At 46.4% G+C, this 20189-nt stretch overlaps 1 protein-coding gene across 1 annotated transcript in view; it reads right to left on the bottom strand.

Moving 5' to 3' along the window:
- Window positions 1-261: 261 nt before the first annotated feature.
- afap1 (actin filament associated protein 1) overlaps window positions 262-20189 on the bottom strand; it is a 49985-nt gene continuing 30057 nt past the window's right edge. The window contains 16 exon segments of the mRNA XM_020643620.3: window positions 262-1290; window positions 1380-1431; window positions 1433-1545; window positions 1703-1893; window positions 2256-2420; window positions 3987-4116; window positions 6124-6366; window positions 7189-7303; window positions 7417-7562; window positions 7835-8046; window positions 8722-8874; window positions 11625-11700; window positions 13170-13256; window positions 17534-17713; window positions 17823-18031; window positions 18245-18353. Coding sequence (XP_020499276.2) covers window positions 1264-1290; window positions 1380-1431; window positions 1433-1545; window positions 1703-1893; window positions 2256-2420; window positions 3987-4116; window positions 6124-6366; window positions 7189-7303; window positions 7417-7562; window positions 7835-8046; window positions 8722-8874; window positions 11625-11700; window positions 13170-13256; window positions 17534-17713; window positions 17823-18031; window positions 18245-18353 — 2208 coding nt within the window. The 3' untranslated portion in view covers window positions 262-1263.

Below are 20189 nucleotides of genomic sequence, written 5' to 3'. Positions count from 1 at the left end.
AGTGGCTGCTGCGAACGCTCTTTCCTTAAGGGGAACAACTAAAGTAAGACGCTGCCGATAAAAACGTCAGGTGGACACCGACCCTCAGACACCCCCCCCCCCCCCAAAAAAGATGGCGACCGTCACAAACCAATAGGTTGATACGTCCACTCCTTTGACACAGTCTGAATACTAAACAATATCAACATGTTAGCAAAGCAGATACAGGGAAACACAAAACTGTAAAAAAGCACCATAACAATGTGACATTGATGGAATATTTGTGTGTGTGTGTGTGTGTGTGTGTGTGTGTGTGTGTGTGTGTGTGTGTGTGTGTGTGTGTGTGTGTGTGTGTGTGTGTGTGTGTGTGCGCGCATGAAGAAGTCTGGACTTTAAGACATTGGGTGCACACACACACACTTGCACACACAGTTCACAGGGTTACAGTTAACCAGTGACGTGATTGGAGGAGCTGGACTGAGGCTACTATTATCAGCCATGTTGGTCGAGGTTTGAGAGTGCGAGCTCTAAATCTGAGGGGAACTGTTTAAAACACACCAGAGTCCTGCTTTAAAACTGAGAAGGAACACGATTCAAAAATCTTCACGCAACTTTAACCTCATCTTTAAAATATAGATTTTGTGTTATTGTAACAGCTCCCGGTCGTAACGCAGAACTACAGCTGACCTCTGTGACTTATCGTGTTTATCGTGGTTTTATGTCTTAATTTGTCGGCTCTTTGGAATCATTTTGTTTTTCAGCAGAGCCACATTGATGCTCATCTGGTGCGTCTTCAAACACGCACCGTGTACGAGATCCGTCTAAGGGTCTGTGGAGCGCCGCTAATCGAGTGAAGAAAGCTTTAAATATATAGAGACATAAATAAACAAAGGGAAGCTAGTATTTCCTTTAAACATTTACAAATAAATACTTGGTTTCCACCTTTTTGAACCCAAACTGACAAAATGGATTTGAATGGAAAGAAAAGAAAAAAAAAGGTTGACTGCTTGAAGAAAAGAGCACGGCGGACAACAACAAGTGGCACAACTTAGCACACTGAGCATGCTCGACAGTAAAGACGTCTGTATGTTGAGGAGCCGACAGGAAGCTAAAAGCAGCGACTTGTTTTCAGGTTCATGTGGATGTGCTGAGCTCGTGTCCTCCTCTCTCAACACTCTCACACTGTAAGAACAGTCTTAAATAAATATATACACAATTTCTAAAAAAAAAAAAAAAAGAAAAGAAACAAAGGAAGTGAGACAGGTCTGATGTGCCGGGTGATGATTATGTGCCGCTCTTCTGCTCCCACTCCTGCAGAACAGAGAGAGAGGGAGACTCTGGGTTAGCAGGAAGCTACACACTTTAACATAATCACAGTCACACCCAGGGCGACCTCTGACCTTGGCCTTCCTGAGGACGTGTCCCCGGACTGTCGAGGGCTTCTGGGCCCCCCTGCCGGCGGAGCAGGGAGGCGCTGTTGACCGGCAGGGAGCAGGACTCCGTGTCGCTGGTGTCACAGCTGGAGAAAGGAGAGGACCCCTGAGTCCGTCGCGTCATGGCTGGTGACTACACACACACACACACACACACACACACACACAGATACACACACAGACGAAGGAAGGAAAAAGAATCAGCTTTTAGATCTACTGTAGAAGTGTTCCTGGGACCAGAATAACAATAGACTACAATGCAGAGGTACGGGGGTCTCAGGTGTTCCGACCTGGAGTCCAGACGAGCCTGTTTTGGGTTCGATGGTGAGGCCCAGGGTGACGCCGCCGCTCAGGGCTTTCTTCAGGCTCTCCTTCACCTCCGTCACCTCCAGCTCCAGGTTCACGCGCTCCTCCTCCTTAAGCCTGCAGTCCTCCTCCACCTTCTTCAGGCGCTCCGACAGCGACGCGAGGGAACGCTTGCCTAAAAGGAAGGAGAGAAGGGGATTCATTCTCTGAGTTTGATCACTTTAATAAAACTTTTGTATTTAACTCCTTTAATCAACCTCTTCTTCTTCTGAGTGTCTCTCTCTCTCTCTCGCTCTCTGTCTCTCTCTCTCTCTCTCACTCTCTCCCTCTGTCACTCTCTCTCTCGCTCTCTCTCTCGCCCTCTCTAGCCCCATCTGTCTCTCTCTCTCTCTCTCTCTCTCTCTCTCCCTCTGTCACTCTCTCTCTCGCTCTCTCTCTCGCCCTCTCTAGCCCCCCTCTCTCTCGCTTGCTCTCTCTCTCTCCCTCTCTCTAGCCCCCCCCTCTCCCTCTCTCTCTTTCTCTCTCTCTCTCGCTCACCAGCAGCAGCCTCCACAGCAGTGCGCAGGTCCCTCCTGTCTTTCTTCAGCTGGGTCAGATGGTTCCTGATCTCCTGCTTCCTCTTCATCAGCTCGTCCTCCTTGGACTGCAGCCGCTTGGCGTCGGCCTCCACGCGGTTCTTCCCATACTTAACCTGCTCTGCATCTGCACAGAGAGATCACATGTAAAGGCGCTGGAAACAGAAGGTCAAAGCACGATGAAAACGTTCTTAAGTTCGAACCGTTCAAATGTGGGACTTGTTGCACAAGCCGACCATGCAGTAGCTCTGTTGAAAAGTGCGCAACAAATAAGACATGATGTTAACGTTCTTTTCTATGCTGATGATACTCAGGTATACCTGCCTGTTAGAGCCACTCACCCAGCATGCTCAGTTCTGCTCATATGTTTTAAAACACAGGATGTCACTAAAGTTTCTGCAGCCCAACTCATACAAAGCTCAGATTGTCATGTGCTCCTTCACACCTTGCAAAACAGCTCCTGCCATCTGCTGGCTGCCCAGTGAATTACTGTCTGGTTCGATAGTAACTGAACTAGTACGGTCATGCAGTGGCGTCAGAATGAGTTTTAAAGTGGGGGGACCTCCCGCTGGATGACGTAGTAGATCCTCTTTATACCTTTATTTTCTGTGATCCGACTGCGTTCAGATAGCACCTGACCACTTACACGTACACCTGGTATTACTCAGAATCTCCAGTGTCCACATGGAGGTTCTGATCTGATCGCACTCTTTCCTGCTCAGCTCTTCTTCTACTACTTCTTCTACTCTGAGGCGATGCCAGCGAGCTAGTTCAACGTCAGTAAAAAGTCCAACTTCCACAGGAAGTCAGGACCCTAAATGAAGCCCTCTGACAGAGTTTTCTTAAACGATAAACTTTTATGATCTTTACTAGGGGAGTGAATAAAATGCTGCAGAACTGAGAAAAAAATGCAGAATATTCTCCAGACCGTCGCTTGTGACGCCGCTTCACTGTTAAGTCGTGAAACTAAAAAGTTTTACGAGGCAAAAGGAAACAAAAACCAACACGTGTTGTGGAAAAAAGGGTTTTAAAGTCGTTAATATCAGAGCGCTGGTGAGCATGAATTACCCAGAAACCCCCTGACCTCACAGCCTTCAGCAGTTATTAATTACACGATGCCTTTCCCTTACTGGAAAATACACTGAGGGTAACCATCAGACGTGTGTGTGTGTGTGTGTGTGTGTGTGTGTGTGTGTTGCAAAGAATCTCTCATAAAAACCGCTGCTGACATTTTCAAATTCTCGAAATATGAGCATTGTGTCACTTTCTCTGAATCCAGCATGGCACATTTTTCCATTCCGACATCTGGAGGAGTGACAACCCTCCTCGTTCACACATTAGGCAAAAAAAAAGAAAAAACTACTCCGCACCGCAAGGATTAGCACGACCACACTCCAGCCTCTCCCCCCCAAAAAATCTGGGCTCCACTCCTGAGACCTGCCGCGTCTGTTTGAGTCTGAAACCCTCGACCCTGGCAGGAGGTTTTCTCGAGTCTGACCCACTTGCGTCACACGTTTGGTCCTGAGGGTTGGGAAGCTTTTAGGATTTCAAGTTATTTACCAGCGCCTCTTCTTAAACCTCAAACCGTAACTCTCAAACCCTGCAGTTTCCAAGAAGCTGTGGAGCAGAGCTTTGCTTGAAAGTGAGGTGATGACGCCGTCAGTGTGACGAGACTGTTTTTGTTGCTACTTACTCGAGCTGTTGCGTTTGAGCGAAGCCGTCCCGTTCATGGCGTTGACCCCGTTCTTTTTGGTCTGGTTCTTTTGATCGGCCTTCTGTTTGGAAGTGATCCCATTGGTGGCCGCTCCTTTCTTTCCCTTCAGCTGATTGGACAAGAGAGGAAGAAAGACTTTTCATGTCAGTATCATCATCAGTCCCAAATCCCTCATCAAAATCACCCGTTATTTCTCCCTCTCCACCGTGCTCCCCCCCCCCCCCCCCCACACACACACACACACACACGTCAGTAACCTTGGTGTCATCTCAAATCGAACCCTCTCCTTTGACCAACACATCAAACACATCACCACAACAGCCTTTTCCCTTCACAGAAACACTGAACGCCTCCGGCCAATTATTTTTATTACCACTAGAGGGCAGCAGAAGACGCTTGGTGATGTTTGGGGGAGTCATTACATCTGGATCAATTCTGGAGCTCCTATCATCAATGTGATCCAGCGGGTGCTGTAATGCAAACCTCTCTGTACTCAATTCTATTTCTTACAGTTCAGCGGTTCTTTGTGGTCTTGGAGGCGATGTTAACACTCCCCCGGGACACGCCACACACTGCACACACATCAAAAGGTTGGCAGGGAGGAGGCGGAGCTCCAAACAACAGCATGTGGTGACTTATGTGGCTGTGAAGGCACGGTGGCACTTAGAGCGGGCGGGGTTTAAATATAAATCACACACAGCTCATTGGTTAAGGAGAGGAGGAAGGACACACACACACACACACACACACACACACACACACACACACACACACACACACACACACACACACACACACACACACACACACACACACACACACACACACACACACACACACACACACACACACACACACACACACACACACACACACACACACACACACACACACACACACACACACACACACACACACACACACAGAGCGCTTCACTCAGAGCGCTTGTAGTTCTCTTTTAATCAATAACATCAAGGCTGTAGGTGTTCATAAAGAGCTGGGTCTTTATCTTTTTCTTAAAGGTGCAAAGGGACTCTGCAGATCAGATAAAGTTTGGTATTTCGTTCCACCACCGGGGGGCGACAGAGGAGAAGAGTCTAGCTAGAGACCCTGTTATGAAGGGCCCTCAAAAGATAATTTCGTCATTGGCTGGAGGAAATGCCCCAGCTCCCCACCCAGAACACAGATACAGTCACCACCACACATGTACGGAGGCTCAGAAGCTTCAATTCTGTTTAAGTCTGTATTTTCTTTTCTTTTGTAGGAAAAAGCCTCTGACTGATATGACTCGAGTGAAGTCAGGGTTAAGACTTCACTCTCAGGGTTGGAGGTGAAGCACATGTCGAGTGTGTTTTCAAAGACTGAACATGGGAATGATTCCGACGCGGTCATGGCGATAATCAAATTACCTAGATCCACAACAGAGGGATCCACAGGCTGATGGGAAAGAGACAGAGGTAAGCATACGGGTGTCCAACATCAACACCTCATTTGGTGAGTGAAAAGTGCGCTCCTCCAGGAACAATAAACAACATATTCTCCCTTTTCCTTCAGCCTAACATCTCTGACTTTCACATGTTCACAGCTAACTTTAAACATGATGAAACACTTTGTTAAACACGATTCACTGACGGGCGCTAAAGCTGAAATATTCAAGCTTTCCTTATCAAAATAGTTCAAAAGACTGTGTGATGTTAGCGACAAACCAATGGAGGTGTTGTGTTAGCATGCTAATGTTAGCGCTCTTTAGTTAGCTTGTAGCTTCACCTTGCATTTAGATTGACACAGATCTAAAAACGCTTATGTGACATCCAAATAATCAGTGAGTATGTTCTTCTTGACTAAAACAGCTTTTATACACAAGGGGAGGAGCCAACCGTCCCGTCCATGTAAACACAGCTCTAACAACAACACAGCCAGCGGGACTCGAGCTTCTCACTCATTGTAGACAGTCATGACTCAGAGACACATTTAGACTGGATAGACTGGATTTCTTATGTATAAATGTTGCTTTGAAACCCAGAAGAGTCATAATAGACTTTGAAATGATTACCTACTGAACAGTCAGGTGTAAGAAAAGAAAAGGGAAAGAGTAAAGACAAAGAGTGTTAGTCACCTGCGGCGTCTCTTTAGCTTTAGCGTCAGCAGCAAGGAACTTAGAAGAGACTTTAGAGACGGGGCTTTTTTTAGAGACGGGGGTTTTATAGACAGCAGCAGAGGGAGAGGAAAGCTTTGCAGGGAGACGAGACGCCAGCTTGGGCGAGGGCATGTTCTCATAGAGGTCAGTGTTCTCATAGAGCAGCTCCTTTTTCAGCTGGTGCCCCCCTGTGCTGGGACTGGAGTACTGCACATCAGGGTCCTTGTGTTAGAGCGAGTGGGCATGCAAAGCAAGTAGAGGAGAGAAGGGGAGAGATATGAAATGTTCCAGGAAGTAAAGATAAAGAAGGGAAGAGAAGAGGCGGATGACAGAGGGTTAGGGTTAGTTACACTACAGTTTGAGTTAACAGTTCATAAATGACACATCATATTATTAGATCACATCGGAGGAGGGAAAAATGAAAGGTCACATATTCTGTAAAAAACACTTCATCATGTTTCTCTAACTCTAATATTTGTCTCTAGTCTGTCTACAAACCCCCCAATGATGAGAAAAGTCCATCCTCTCCGTCTTTTGCCTGCTCCACTTTTTAGAAAATGTGTGCTCAAACAGGCCGTTTGGAGATGTTCCCTTCATGACATCACAAAGGGCAGGAGCCCCTCCCCCAGGTGGGTGACACTCCCACAGCTAGGTGTTTGTTCTGCCCTCTGAGTCTGCCTTCTCACCGTAAACAATAGGACATGGAGCGAGAAAGCCTGAGTACACCCAAGCCCTTCCAGAGAGGGGGCGTGGTCAGACACAGCTCATTTACATATTTAAAGCTGCAGACATAGAAACAGCCTGTTCTGATCAGGGCTGAAACAGGGGGGTTTATAGACATGATCAAATACAGGATCAGAGTGGATTTAGAACAAGAAACTTCACACACATGTTTTGAGGAGCTCTGAGACTTATTTAAACTGGTTGAAGAGGAGGAGAATATGTGACCTTTAATGCCGTACTTTAGAGTGAACTAAGAAAACGACGTTCACTTTATAGCTCAGCTAAGAGTTTAATAAAAACAGTGAGCAGGTGCGTCCTTACCGTCCCGTTGATGGGCACATCATCGTAGTGCAGAGCCATACCGGAGGGGCAGGCGTAGCCATTGACCGGGTTGTCCAGGTACGGGTTAGGAGAAACCGCTCGCTTACTGGTGAAACTGGGATGAGAAATAGATCAATTACACCGTCACACACCCTGTGCATGAATCAGTGAATGCAGTAATGTCAGGATTTTAGGTCATACGGCTTCTTAAATGTGTTTGTCCCTCACCAGAAGGACTGCTTTGCGAGCTGGATGACGTTGGCGGTGGTCTCGACGTCGATGTAGTCGTAGTGCAGGGTGGCCGGGTCGGTGGTGGAGCCAGTCTCAGCCAATAAGACCCCCAACCAGCGGCCCATCATCTCAGAGGAGGACGCCTGGAGGAAGAAGGATAGGGTTAAAGACGTTCATCAGACAAGATCAACTGGAACTGCTGTGAAGTCTATTTGATCACTTTTAGGGACAAAAAAATGAAAGTCAAAAGATTTCTCCAGCCAGGCGGCAAAATAATCCAGTGAGGCAAACTGTCCCGTCTAAATGAACAGAATCCCTGACGTTTCTGCATCTTTTTAAAAAGGCCCACAGTGGTGTCATGGCTCACTTTTACACAAGAACACACAATAGAATGAAATCAGCGCTTTTAACTCACCTCCAGCACGGCGACCTCCTGGCCGTTACGAAGCAGACGGAAGGCAAAGGGGTGTTTGTTGTCGAGGCCCGGGCTCACCTCGCAGCCTCGGAGGGGCAGTGAGGCGATGTGGCTCTTCAGGTCGTCCCGGTCCTTGTGGAGGAGGAGCTGGTTGTCTTTCAGGCGGCACCAGCGCTCCCGCCAGCGGTTATTGGACAACACGTTCAGGTAGCCTGTCAATCAAGTCAAACACAGTCAGAAAAACAAAGTCAGGACTTCAATGTACATAAAAACACAAGAGTGTTCCTGTGAGGGGAATTATGTAAACACATCCCGGCAAATAAGATTTTAGTTTTTATTGAGTTTTAAGATCCTGTATATTTTGCATAAAACATAAATCCAGACATACTCCGAGGAAATGTAATCCTGTTCTTACCGTTTGGACTACAAGCAAAAACAAAACCTGTTTAGAAAGCTAACATTCGGCCGTTTCAGATTGTGTTGAAATCCTTTCATGAATCATTAAAACGTCCATCCTACTGTTGAAATAAGACAAGCATTCGTCACTGACCACAGTCTGTTTGAGGTTATAAACGCTCTTCCTGATTTCAGGATGCAGGTTATTTATGTGGCTGCTGTGACGGCTGGATCTTGAGAGAGTTTAGACGTTCAGAATCACAGGAATCGTAGCTTTCTAACGACATACGGCATGAGTGATTTTATAAACAGCGGTTGTGTGAATAATGGTGATGATGAGAAAAACCTGGCCGTCAGATCTCTAACAGGTGTTTATTATTATATCTTCTTAACTTGTTTTGCTCAGGTTCTCTGGATATGAAACATTTGAACAAACACTAGCTGACCCTCCTTCCTATCCGACATCTCAAGGCAGACATCTTTATTCTTACCACACGTGGGGACGTCTTCTTCGGCTGACGACGTCTGCTCATCCGTGGACGGCTTCTTCTTACCCAGCCCGATGATTTTGGTGATCTTCTTCCCCGCCCCCTTCCCCACCGTCCCGCTCTTCTGCTCCGACTTTGAGTTCTTCTTTCCTTTTCCTGATACAGACACACAAACACAGCTTTTTTTAATGTGATATTCTGACTTTAATTAAAGGCCTCCTGCAGACTGGAAGCTGTAGTGTCATTATCCAAACATGGGACGTTACCGAGAGGAGGCTCATGTTCATTTCTGTGGATTTTGCAATAAATAGCGACGGAGAAAAGAGGAGAAAAGAGCAGCATTAGACTCTACTATAAACAACCACAAGGTCAGAATCGCTTCCATCGGGTTTAAAGAGACCCTTGTGGGTTTAAAAAACGCTTTGTTTGTGACTTAGTGTCGGTTTGCAATCCCAGCATGCCCCACTGGTCCGAGTGGGATGATTTCAGTTGGCCTAGTTTTCATGCAAAGACAGAGAGAGAGAGAGAGAGAGAGGAATGACTTTGCACATTCTGCTGAGAGGAGGGATAAAGTGGAGTAAGCCGAGTCTTAAGAGTCGGAGTCTGCGTCCGTCTAAATGAGGAAAGGAGCTTCTGCTTGGCTCCCTTTTTTAAGTCAGTGCGGTCTGCGGCGTGTTGAAATGTGTCCCGTTTGAGAGAGAGCGAGAGAAAGAATAAGAGGAAAATACTTTTGGTCGTTTTTCGACTCGACTGTGAGGCAGAAGCGGAGATGAGACGGGGAAGGGGGGAAAATGAAGAATTCCCCTTCTCTGATGTCATCATGCCGAGACGCTAACGGCTAACGTCTGCAGAACACACACACACACACACACACACACACACACACACACACACACACACACACACACACACACACACACACAAATATACTGTACACAATCCCTGCCTCGCACAAATCTGCACCTAGCTGCTGAAGGCTAACAAACAGAAATCCAAACTGATGGTCAATTTTTCCCCACGCTGAAATAAGGTGACAGCTCTAATGGCTACTGCATGAATTTAATAGGAAGACGTCTGCAGGATGGAGGATGGAAGAAGAGGAGGAGGAGGAGGACGGGGAGAGAGGAACAGGAGGTGTGGGAAGAGGAAGATGAGGAAGAGGAAAAGACGGAATAGGAAAAGAAAGAGAAAGAGGGGGGGGATAAGGAAGTGGAATTGGAAGAGAAAGATGAGGAAGTTGAGGTTGGAAGAAGAGAAGGAGGAGGAATAGGAGGAAGAGGAAGAGGAGGTGAAGGAAGAGGAGAAAGAGAGCCCCCTGGTGGCCGGATCTACAAACGCTAATCCTTCAACAAATCAAAGCAGATGAGTTATCAAAAACTCCTCCTGAGACATGAGCTAATCACACCTGGTTCCTTTTTTGTACCAGGCTGTAAACATGTTCATTTCTGCTCTTTTGAATGGGTGTGTATGTGACTTCCTGTGCTTCTGCAGCCAGTCTCAAGTGGACACTCGAGGAACTGCAGGATTTTGCACTTCTGCATCGGCTTAAGTTTTTAACACTTGAGGAACGCTTGATGTCGTCTCATCTGAGGAGATAGTATCAAAATTTATTCCTCCTTTCTCCACGGTTTGACGGCGAAGATACATAAACATGAATTACACAACCGAGCCCATGAATCACCGCTCACCGCTCACTCCATAAAAAAATTACTGCTGAAGGTTTAAAATTAACCGCTGCAGGGAGATCTGTTGGAAAAATGAACCAATCTTTAAGAGGCAAAGAAATCAAGGATGAGTGTTCAATTTTGGTCGACGAGCCAAATAAGTGAGCTGCCATGTGAAATGAAAAGTGTCTCCTCTGAGAGTTGTGCCTGCTGAGCAAACAAACGGTGAATAATCAGAGACGGTTTCACACAAATCTCCGTGTTTTGGCATCTGGTTCTGCAGGAGGAGGATTATTCTCTGTGTAAGATTTATGTTACATAAATCTAAATGCTCATTCTTCATGCATTTTTAGTAAAGGTCGACCTTTTCAGAGCTCGCAGAGATTCATGAGACAGATTCATAGGGAGTCTTAAGATGAGGATTTAGCAACAGGGCGAGGTTAGGAATAAATCTGTGTTGGTTCAAGAAAAAACAATATTGATGAAGTCTGAGCGCTCTCTTAAAGGAGCAATACGTTACGCTGACACCTAGTGTTTAAAATGGGTACTGCAGTCACAATTCTAAACATTGTAGAGAGCTGTCTCCCCCCGCCCCCTCCTCTCTAGAGTCCATGCTCTCACAGGTCACCATGTGGTGGACTCTGAAGCTTCAGTGTTTATCCAGCTCTGCATCAGTCTGTAAACCTTTCTGTGTTCTAACCTCTCTCCATTTTTCAAAAGCATCTCCAATATTGATCCTAGTTTGAGCACGTTTCTGCTCGTGGAGCTTATTAGAAACATGCAGAGGCTTTTTAGGTCGGGTACAATCACTTCTATCTGAACCACTTCTCTTGCCCGCTTCCATCACTGCAACACCTGTTGACCTGATAACTGGTCTCATATCTGGTAAACAGAGGGGCGTCCAAAACGGCCGTGTGGGGGGGGGCCTTAAAACCGCCTACCTTCTCTGGTCCAAACAAATCCAGATCATTCAGGACCAGAATCTAAAGTTAGAAGGAGGACATACTGACTGCTGCATTGTTGTCAGAGAAGCCAGCGCTTCAACATGTTTACTTAATGTCTGATCAGATAGTAACTTTAACTTATACAGTTTTAGCTTTCTGTTTATCAACTGCAGGGAGATTATGAACGGCTGAGTTTACAGCTTAATTATGAAGAGAAGAAGAAAAGAAGTCGCGATAGAGTTCTACTCCAGAGTAAATGTTTCAGATTATTGGATCAAAGTTCCCGTTTGATTCTCACCTTGGTCCTTGCTGTCGCTGTGTCCGTTCTCATGAGCCACCTCACCGTCCGAGCTCGGTCTGTCGCACGATGCCTTCTGACAGACGCACACATAAACACACACACACACAGGGAAGCACAGGAAGGTAGAGAGTGAATAAACTGCACGTTAATGAAAAGGAACACGGACATTAATGCACCACCGCCTCGTTACATTGTTCACTGTGAAAACACACACGAGCATCTGCAACATGTTATGGATGAATAATTAGGCCGGCGTGTGTTTGCTGTGCCAGGTTGGAAGCTGTTTGTTGTTAAAGAGGCTCTGATGTTGCGCTCATTTTCCACCACACACACACACACACACACACACACACACACACACACACACACACACACACACACACACACACACACACACACACACACACACACACACACACACACACACACACACACACACACACACACACACACACACACACACACACACACACACACACACACACACACACACACACACACACACACTATCTTTCCAGCATTTACAGCTCTTTAACCAGCTTTTCCAAATGAAACTCAACGATGTGGTGTTTCCCTCGTGTGCCAGATGGAACAAAGTGTTTGTTTTTGGCAAACAGCTTTCACGAGCCGGAGTGATTGTGGTCGAATACGCCAAGAAACCAAGGGCCTCACGGAATAGACGTGCATTTGTGAATACCGGTGTTTTCAGACCAAACAGCTCGGGGGGGGCTTCTTGAAGAGGAACTATCCACTGGGGGGGTTCCCTGAGATCTACACACCACGGGGTTGGACGATTTGAACCTGAAAGTGACGCAAGCCGGCCAATGGTTACTAACTTGACATAACTGAAAATATGGAAGACGCTATGAAGGGAGATGTGTGTTTAGACGTTTTCACACCCACCGCAGGAACTTTTTCAGAGTTTTAGGAACTGATGGAACCCTCCTCCTTTTTTAGTGATTGTGCACCGCAGGAACTAAGAACTATTTTAGTTCCTAGAACCCCCTTTAGAGGAACCTTGTTAGCTCCTACCTGAGTAGGTACCACGGCGGTGCAAATGCAGACAGAAATAAAGTTCTCAGAGAAGGCTCTAGTGGATAGTTCCCTTTTCAGAAAGTCCCCCAGGACGGTTGGGTCTGAAAACACCTTTTGATGCAGCTACAGAAAAAGTTCAATCAGCCTCGTCTTTGGCACATCCAGGACTGGAGCAGCCGGTTGGTGGACCAAAGTGCTCTGGATGGAGCGTAGACACTTGTCAGTTCATTCAAAGACAGACTGAAAAAAAAGTCCCCATGGTGTGTGGTTCTCCCTCGTGGATAGTTCCTCTTCAAAAACCTGTGAGGCAGCAGCGCTAAGCACTGCTCCACCGTGCAGCCAAAAATAAGAATCCTTTACTCACATTTTCCTTATTCATTGCTTCTAACACAACAAAGATTCCAGTTTGCACTTTCAGGCAGCAAATCCAAATCCATCTGAACCCAACCCTAGATAAGTGCGTGTGTGTGTGTGTGTGTGTGTGTGTGTGTGTGTGTGTGTGTTTACCTTTTCCAGTTCAGGTTTGTGCACCGGTGATCCCGATCCAGCTCCGTCAAAGTCAACGCAGCCATTAACACACACCTCTCTCATCACCTGGAACACACGAGGAAAACACAGTGTTAAGCTAATGAGGCTACGTGGCGGTTCAGTTTTTTACTCTGCCATGTGTGAGCGTGATGCTAACACATGGGAGGATCCCCCGTACAGAAACATGTCCTCACGTTATCCCCACATAATTAAGCAGCTCCTTCCCTCAGCCTGGAGGCGTGCCTGCCTGGGGATAATGCAGCCCACATGTTACGTGAACTCTCATATCCCATCATGCAACTGGAGGCAGCCAGGAGACCAGCAGGCCATGCAGTAGATGGAGAGCGTTCATGCAATGTGCCGGGGCGTCTGCTACACATGTTAGACACCACAGGGTTTTTACTACGTCCTGATGCAATAAGGTCAATTAGACGGGGGGGGGGGGGATGAGATCTGCAGGGCTCTGCACGGGGCGCCAGTGTGCATTACCGTGACCTCGTTGGACTTCAGACCTGGCAACCCCACCGTCAGCTCTGGCAGTGGTGGGCGTGCAGTGGTAAGACGGGTGTGTGTAGATGAGCGGTGGGCAGCGGGAAATGAGATTTCAGTCAAACTGCTTTGTGCGCAAAACAGCTAATACACACATACACACACACACATATGCAGACTCTCCCCCCATCCTCTCCACAAGCATTCTGTACCCTCTCTGGTCGTACAGAACTCTCTGGTTTTGGCTCGGATGGAGCATAATTGGGGGAATGACAGACTGTGGCTCCACGGGTTTGGCTCAGCGAGCGAGCGGCTCAGGGGCCGGAGAGCGGGACAGACAGCAGCATCATGTCTATCCTTTCAGTGCGGCGCTCTGCTGCCAGAGTAAAAGGGATGCTACCTCAGTCTGATGAAGTGTTACAAATCTAACCCGAGAGGGTGGTGGGACTGTGTGCGATAGTTTTGGGTGATTCAACATAATTATCAATAAAAGAATATTCTGGGGATTGACAAGTGAGGCGTCTGAGAGCTGCACATTTCTCTTTTATTTTTTGTCCTGTAAAAGAAGCTTGAAGCTCCAGTGAGGAGTTTTGATCTGGTTATGAAACCGTCTGAAAATTCAAAACTGTTAAACTCTCTTTAAGCAAACATGACCATCAGAGGGAAGGTTGATTATTTCTATACAGATCATTTGAAGGTCTGTAAACGCTGCGGCAGGGTCGGTGTCAGACCAGGAGATTAACATCGCGACCTTTCTTTCGCAAAGTTTAACAATAAGTGATATCATTTGACTCTTAAAGTTAAGTAAAAACACATGATCACAGAGAGATGGGATGTGTTTATTTGTCCACAGGGGGCGCTCTGTACATCTCCTCTCTTTGTGATCCTCTCCTGTAAATGTGAAGAAAAGTCAGTTTCTTCAGGGTGATGTTGACCTCCTGGTCTGACAACGAGCCTGTGTGTTTCAGAGGAGCGGTATGTTTACAGTTTACACCACGACGGAGACGATGCCATTTTCAAGAGTTTGCGTGGCTTTGTAACAAGAAAGAAACATCATCATGTGGATACATACAGGAGAGCCATGCACTGTCAAATATTCTGCTGTGTTCAACAAGGATGCACGATGAGCTGTTCTGTGATTGCGGTGTTTGAAGGCACACTTAAGCTGATCAGCCATAAAAACACACAACAGTGAACAGGAGACTTACTTTCCCCGAGAGCCGGAGACAGTAAGAAGAAAGAGGATATCATTACATCAGGGAGACAAAGAAAAGCAGGTCATCCTGCAGCAGCAGCAGGCGAGAGGGAGAGGACAATATGGACATGTGTTTTCCATAAACAGGTCGTTAGCAGACAATGTCTGGGAGAGTCATCACTGGAACTTCTTCAGGTACTCTCCCAGCTTCTCTCTTCACACTCGTTCTTTTTCCCTCTTCCTGTCTCTAATAATCATGCGTCCACTTTCCTGAACACATGACTTCACTCTGTCACAAAGCAGGACACGTCGTTGGTCCCGGCTGATTCAACTAGGGAGGGAAATGTTGCAACAGATCTTTATTTCCATTTTCACTGCAAAAACGCTGTAATTGAATTCCTGTGCGTTCCTTTAGAGTTGCAGACGGGTGGACAAAGAAAGGAGGTCAAGACTTGAGAGAAGAATTAATAACTGTTAAATAAATACCCAGAGGTCAGAGCAACACGATAGGCAACACAGACACAAAGATTATCTCTCTGGCCGGACGCCACACTTTAACATCCTGAGGGAGCACAGAGCACAGGAGTGAGACCCTCCCTCGCTCTGCTGCTCATCACTCACAGAACCACGACTTTAAAGCAACAACATGGCGGAGTCGGGTTAGTGAGCTTTGGTGCCCACTGCAGGTCTCTGAGTGCAACTGCACCGACATCAAACACACATAAAGTGCTGTTACGCATCCCCCTCTTCTCTGCAATTTCTACTTAGTACTTACATTGATCAAATCTGACTCTGCAGGCGTCTTCAGCGCGTTGTTAGCTAACTGTTAGCATGTGTATTAAACTGTTACCATGACGACTAAAGGCCGTGGCTATATGAGTCCATTGGAGAGGATAATTTATTAATGCTAGTTGAGATGTGTTTGTAAGATAAACTCATAAAGCTAACTTGAAGATCGTTGAGGAAAGAGACGACTTCTCAGCGTCAGATGGATTTATTGATTTATTCTTATCGAACCGGAGACTTAGCTCGGGTTAGACGACTTTCTGCAGCCGGTGAAGGTGCTAAACATGAGACGACATCATAAAGGCTTACTTTGCATCACATTCTGTAAGAGCCAAAACTAAGATCATTTAGTTGTAGTTCTTTGTATGGACTGTAGGTGTCGCTGTGCGGGGACAGCTCAGGAATACGTTTTAAGGAAGTCACCGTTCAGGTCAGGGGAGTGAAGCCAGAAGAGGCCGCTTCAGCAAGATGTTACGCTGTCATCGTCATGACTTCTGAGTGACACTACACTTATATTTATCTTTTAGAATAAAGTGAGTCATTTGTAGGTGAAGATTTCAGACTACACTTATTGTAGTTCTGTCCTAACATGCCCATGTTCAGTTGAGGGCAATCCCAAAGGGATTGATTGGAATCATCCCTTACTAAACTGAATCCAGGCCTGTTTGCAAAGGAGGGTGTGAGCGCAGAGCTTTGGATAAGCTCATGGGACAGACGCTGTTTGCTAAATGTTGAATGTGTTTCTGATCACCTGACTAACTAAACATGCACAAAGACATCTGAAAGAAGCCGTTAGCGTAGACTTCACCAAAGTTTGGCTGGTGCAGAGGTTTGTGTATTTTCATGGATCTGGTTTAGACCGCCTGCAGGTACGACGGCCCCTGGGAGGTTACCGGCCTCGGCCGATCAATAAACAACAGCTAATTGCCACCAGGAACCGATCGAGACAAAAGTACAAACTGTTTGGATCTTTGCTTCCTGACGGCCACAAGCTTGAAAGAACAGAAAGTAAACATTGCATTTTTTTCAATCAATGGTCCGGCCTGTTGGGCAAAATGACCTGGCACTTTTTTATTTTTTTTATTGTTCGAGACCTTTTTCTGAGTAACATAAAAAAAAAGCAGCAACAGGGAGATAGAGTTGGCGGCAGCGAGCCGACTCAAATGATCTTAAAATAGCGCTTAGTAATGTATGAATCCGGGAAGGAACAAAGGAACAAGGAGAGCAGAGGTGAGGAGGCCGAAGGGGCCGTGGGGGTTTCTCTTAAATCCAAAGACCAGATGAGACCCGTCTATCCTCCTGTGACTGAAATAGAAAACACCCAGAGGAGCTGGCAGCGCGCTCAACATCAGGGGGAGAACGCCGAGGGTCGAGAAGCAGAGAAGTACCCGAGTGTTTTTGATGTCAGAGGGGCTGGTTTGTTTTTCAGACGGAGAGATCACAGAGTGAAAGAGAAGACGGGGGGGGGGGGGAGGAATGTGTGAGACAGAGTGAGCAGGATCAGAGGAATACAATCCCCAAACATCTTAACATCAGAGTGAAACCAGCAGAACCACCTATTCAGAACACAATCGCAGGATAAGGCCCCGTCCTGCAGAACAAGTCGGGTCGTTCTCTACTCCCGTTTATCTTCAGAGCTAAATATAAGACACAATGCAGCTTATGTTTTAACCTCCCTGACATCTAAAACTGCTCCCAAATACTCCACCTCCCTCTGAACTTTGACACAATGATCTGAGATCCAACACCAGCTTCTGTTTCAAGGAGAGTTCTGGTGTTTTTAGAACTGAACCACTTGTATTTTGGGGGTCTACATGAGGGTGTAGCATGCTTAGATTGTTAAAGGAAGGGAAAGCGGTCTTCATTGTGTCACCTTCAGCCACTCCTCGGCCTGCTCTTTGCTATGCACCGCCAGAACCAGAGCGTCTGCCCCCTGGTGGACGATCTTCAGCTCGTGCTTCTTCTTCTTGCCGTCTTTGGGGATGTGAGTGATGCTGCAGCCTGACAGGCTCAGCTCCATCTGAGGGGTTTGGTCTTTGGAGGACTTGTAGCACTGGAGGGGGGGGGGGAGAGGAAAAGGTTAAACCTGATGCTGCTGTTATAACAACAGATGTTTCCATCATTTTACATCGTAGCTCGTCGTGCCGATTAAACCCCCTCACCAGCAGTTTGTTATCTTTGATGACACAGAGCAGTTTGGTCCACTGGCCGAAGCGTTTCTTGCGCAGCAGGAACGCGCAGATCCGAGCGTCCTTCACCAGATCCATGGACGCCTCTTCAGACGGCCACTGACGCATCTTCTGTCCCTTCCCGTCCTCCTCCTCCTCATCGTACGACTCGTACGAGCTGCTCATGGCGTCCGAGTCATAGTCTGAGAGGGAAGGTGCAGAGGGCGGAAAGTATGAAACTTGACACACAGTTTAAGACGGAGAAGGTTTTGTAACAATAAGTGTTTCTGCAAAGGCTCCATTTCTTAAAAGGTTCTGAATCAAATATATAATCATTTTAAAACAACCTGGTCCATCAAAAGCAAAGCTAGTCGGTGCATTATGTGATGTAAAGTATAAATCAGGAGGTCACTCACTGGAGGTGATGTATTCAGGAGCCTTCCCAGGACTCAGAGGAACAGCCTCCTCGTAGTATCCTTCTGGTAGAGACGAGCTGGGCAGAGGAGGAGGGCCGCTGTTCGGAGGCTGCAGAGAGAACACAACTTTCTATCAGTCTGAACCTGAAGCATCATTTTCACCTGACATGCAGATCGTTTGTCACTAAAAAAGACATGTGCAATGTTACAGAATAATATGAAATAATGATTTCTTACAGGATGTGGTGTTAAACATGCAGCACTAAACGTAGCGCCTCTTCTCCTACATCAGGTCAGTAACTTTACCAGACAACATTAAAGTGCATAAAATATCCCCGAAAAACAATTTTCACGAGCACCATGACCATGCTGAGATGTCTGCAGACTTTTTCCCTCTTGTGGAAAGCCCCTACGATTCCCTTTCATTCCATTATTTGGTGGCAGCGTCGTGTTTTTTTCCGCTGGTTATTAGTGAGGAGGAGAAACTCCACGACTGTTATGAAGCTCAGTGTGCTACGGACCGTCGGTTTCAGCTGACCCAATAAGGCGTCATAGCCGCAGTGATGTCAGCACCCGTTGCCATGGAGAGGTGGAACATTAATAAAAAGGTTTGGCTGATGTGTTTTCACGGGGCTGACTTCTTCAAAGTGCAGAGAGTGTGTGTCACTGGACAGTCCGACATGACCATGAATGCTTTAATGAGAGAACGATGAACTTTTCTGTCAGAATTTAAAAGTATGTCAGGGAAGAACTGTATCTATTAGAGGAACTACTTTTTCATTATTACAAAGACAAACTGTAGTTTTCTTCTGGTCTAATATAAATCACTGGATGCAAGGATTGACAGATTTGTCAGCAAGTTTCTCATCACTTTGAGGTCATTTATTGAATGAGCGCTCGTGCAGTATGAGTCGAGGTTAGCTCTGAGTGTGCAACTGATAAATTCATTTTTCAGTATGTTTGGGTCCTGACACACCAAGAAGATCGTCGCCCTCGGAGCGACGGTGAGCGATTGTTGCCCTGGTTTTTGCCATGTGTCCAGCTCCGTTTCTACATTGCAACGTTGTTGCAGACATAAACAACCACAATTTCTGGGTCCATAACATCCAGCAGGAGTGCTGTTGATCTGTTTCTTGTGAGTCTCAGTTCAACAGTAAATGATAAGTTACACAGAGGCGTCACTCTGGATCACTTCAGCGATATGAACCTGAAAGGGAAACTCTTTTTTTTCTGGGTTTACTTCCAAATAAAGGGACTCAAGTTTGCTGAAATAACAACATCATGGTGCAGATTTGTAAAAAGCAAAAAGTCAAGCCGGTAGACTGTTTCTCCTGCAAACACCAAAGCCTGCTGACACGTGATTGGTCAATACAGCTCGACTACAAACAGAAACAAGAACACCTCACAAGAATCTGTAAATTGAGATGAGTCAGTGACGAAAACAAGACTTTATGTGGAACTATTTTGATTGGAAATTAGACAAAAGATTGAGCTGCAACCTTAGAGACTTTCCTATTTCTCCGTCACGCCCCGAGCAAAGCTCACAGGGTTAAAGGAAGATCATTAAATCCACTGTAAGAATATCCAAGTCTTTCTCTGTCTGGACTTAACAATGCAAAGCTGGACTCTCCTTCTCTCTCTCCTCCTGATCCCTTCGTTCATCCTGCCTGTGCATTTTATTCAACCATACGTCAGGTAGGAGCTGAGAGGCCTAAAAGCAGAAATCTTATCACATCTCCTCGGAGGGAAGCAGCGGCTCGGTGAACTCATGTTTTGGCAGAGAAACGCTGCCCTGCTAAAGTTCTCCTCCCGACCCGAGCTCTGAAACCAGAAAGTAATAAAATCCCCCGAGAAAAGAAGAGAGCGAAGGAAAGAAAGGCAAGGAAGCGAAAAGAGCGAAAGCACTCAAGACTAGAAACAATAAGTCACAATCTCAGATTTGAGA

This window comes from Labrus bergylta, chromosome 22 (assembly GCF_963930695.1).
Source record: "Labrus bergylta chromosome 22, fLabBer1.1, whole genome shotgun sequence".
Classification (NCBI taxonomy): Eukaryota; Metazoa; Chordata; class Actinopteri; order Labriformes; family Labridae; genus Labrus; species Labrus bergylta.
Note: the sequence above shows the minus strand (reverse complement) of the source record. Positions and strands in the feature narration are given on the sequence as shown.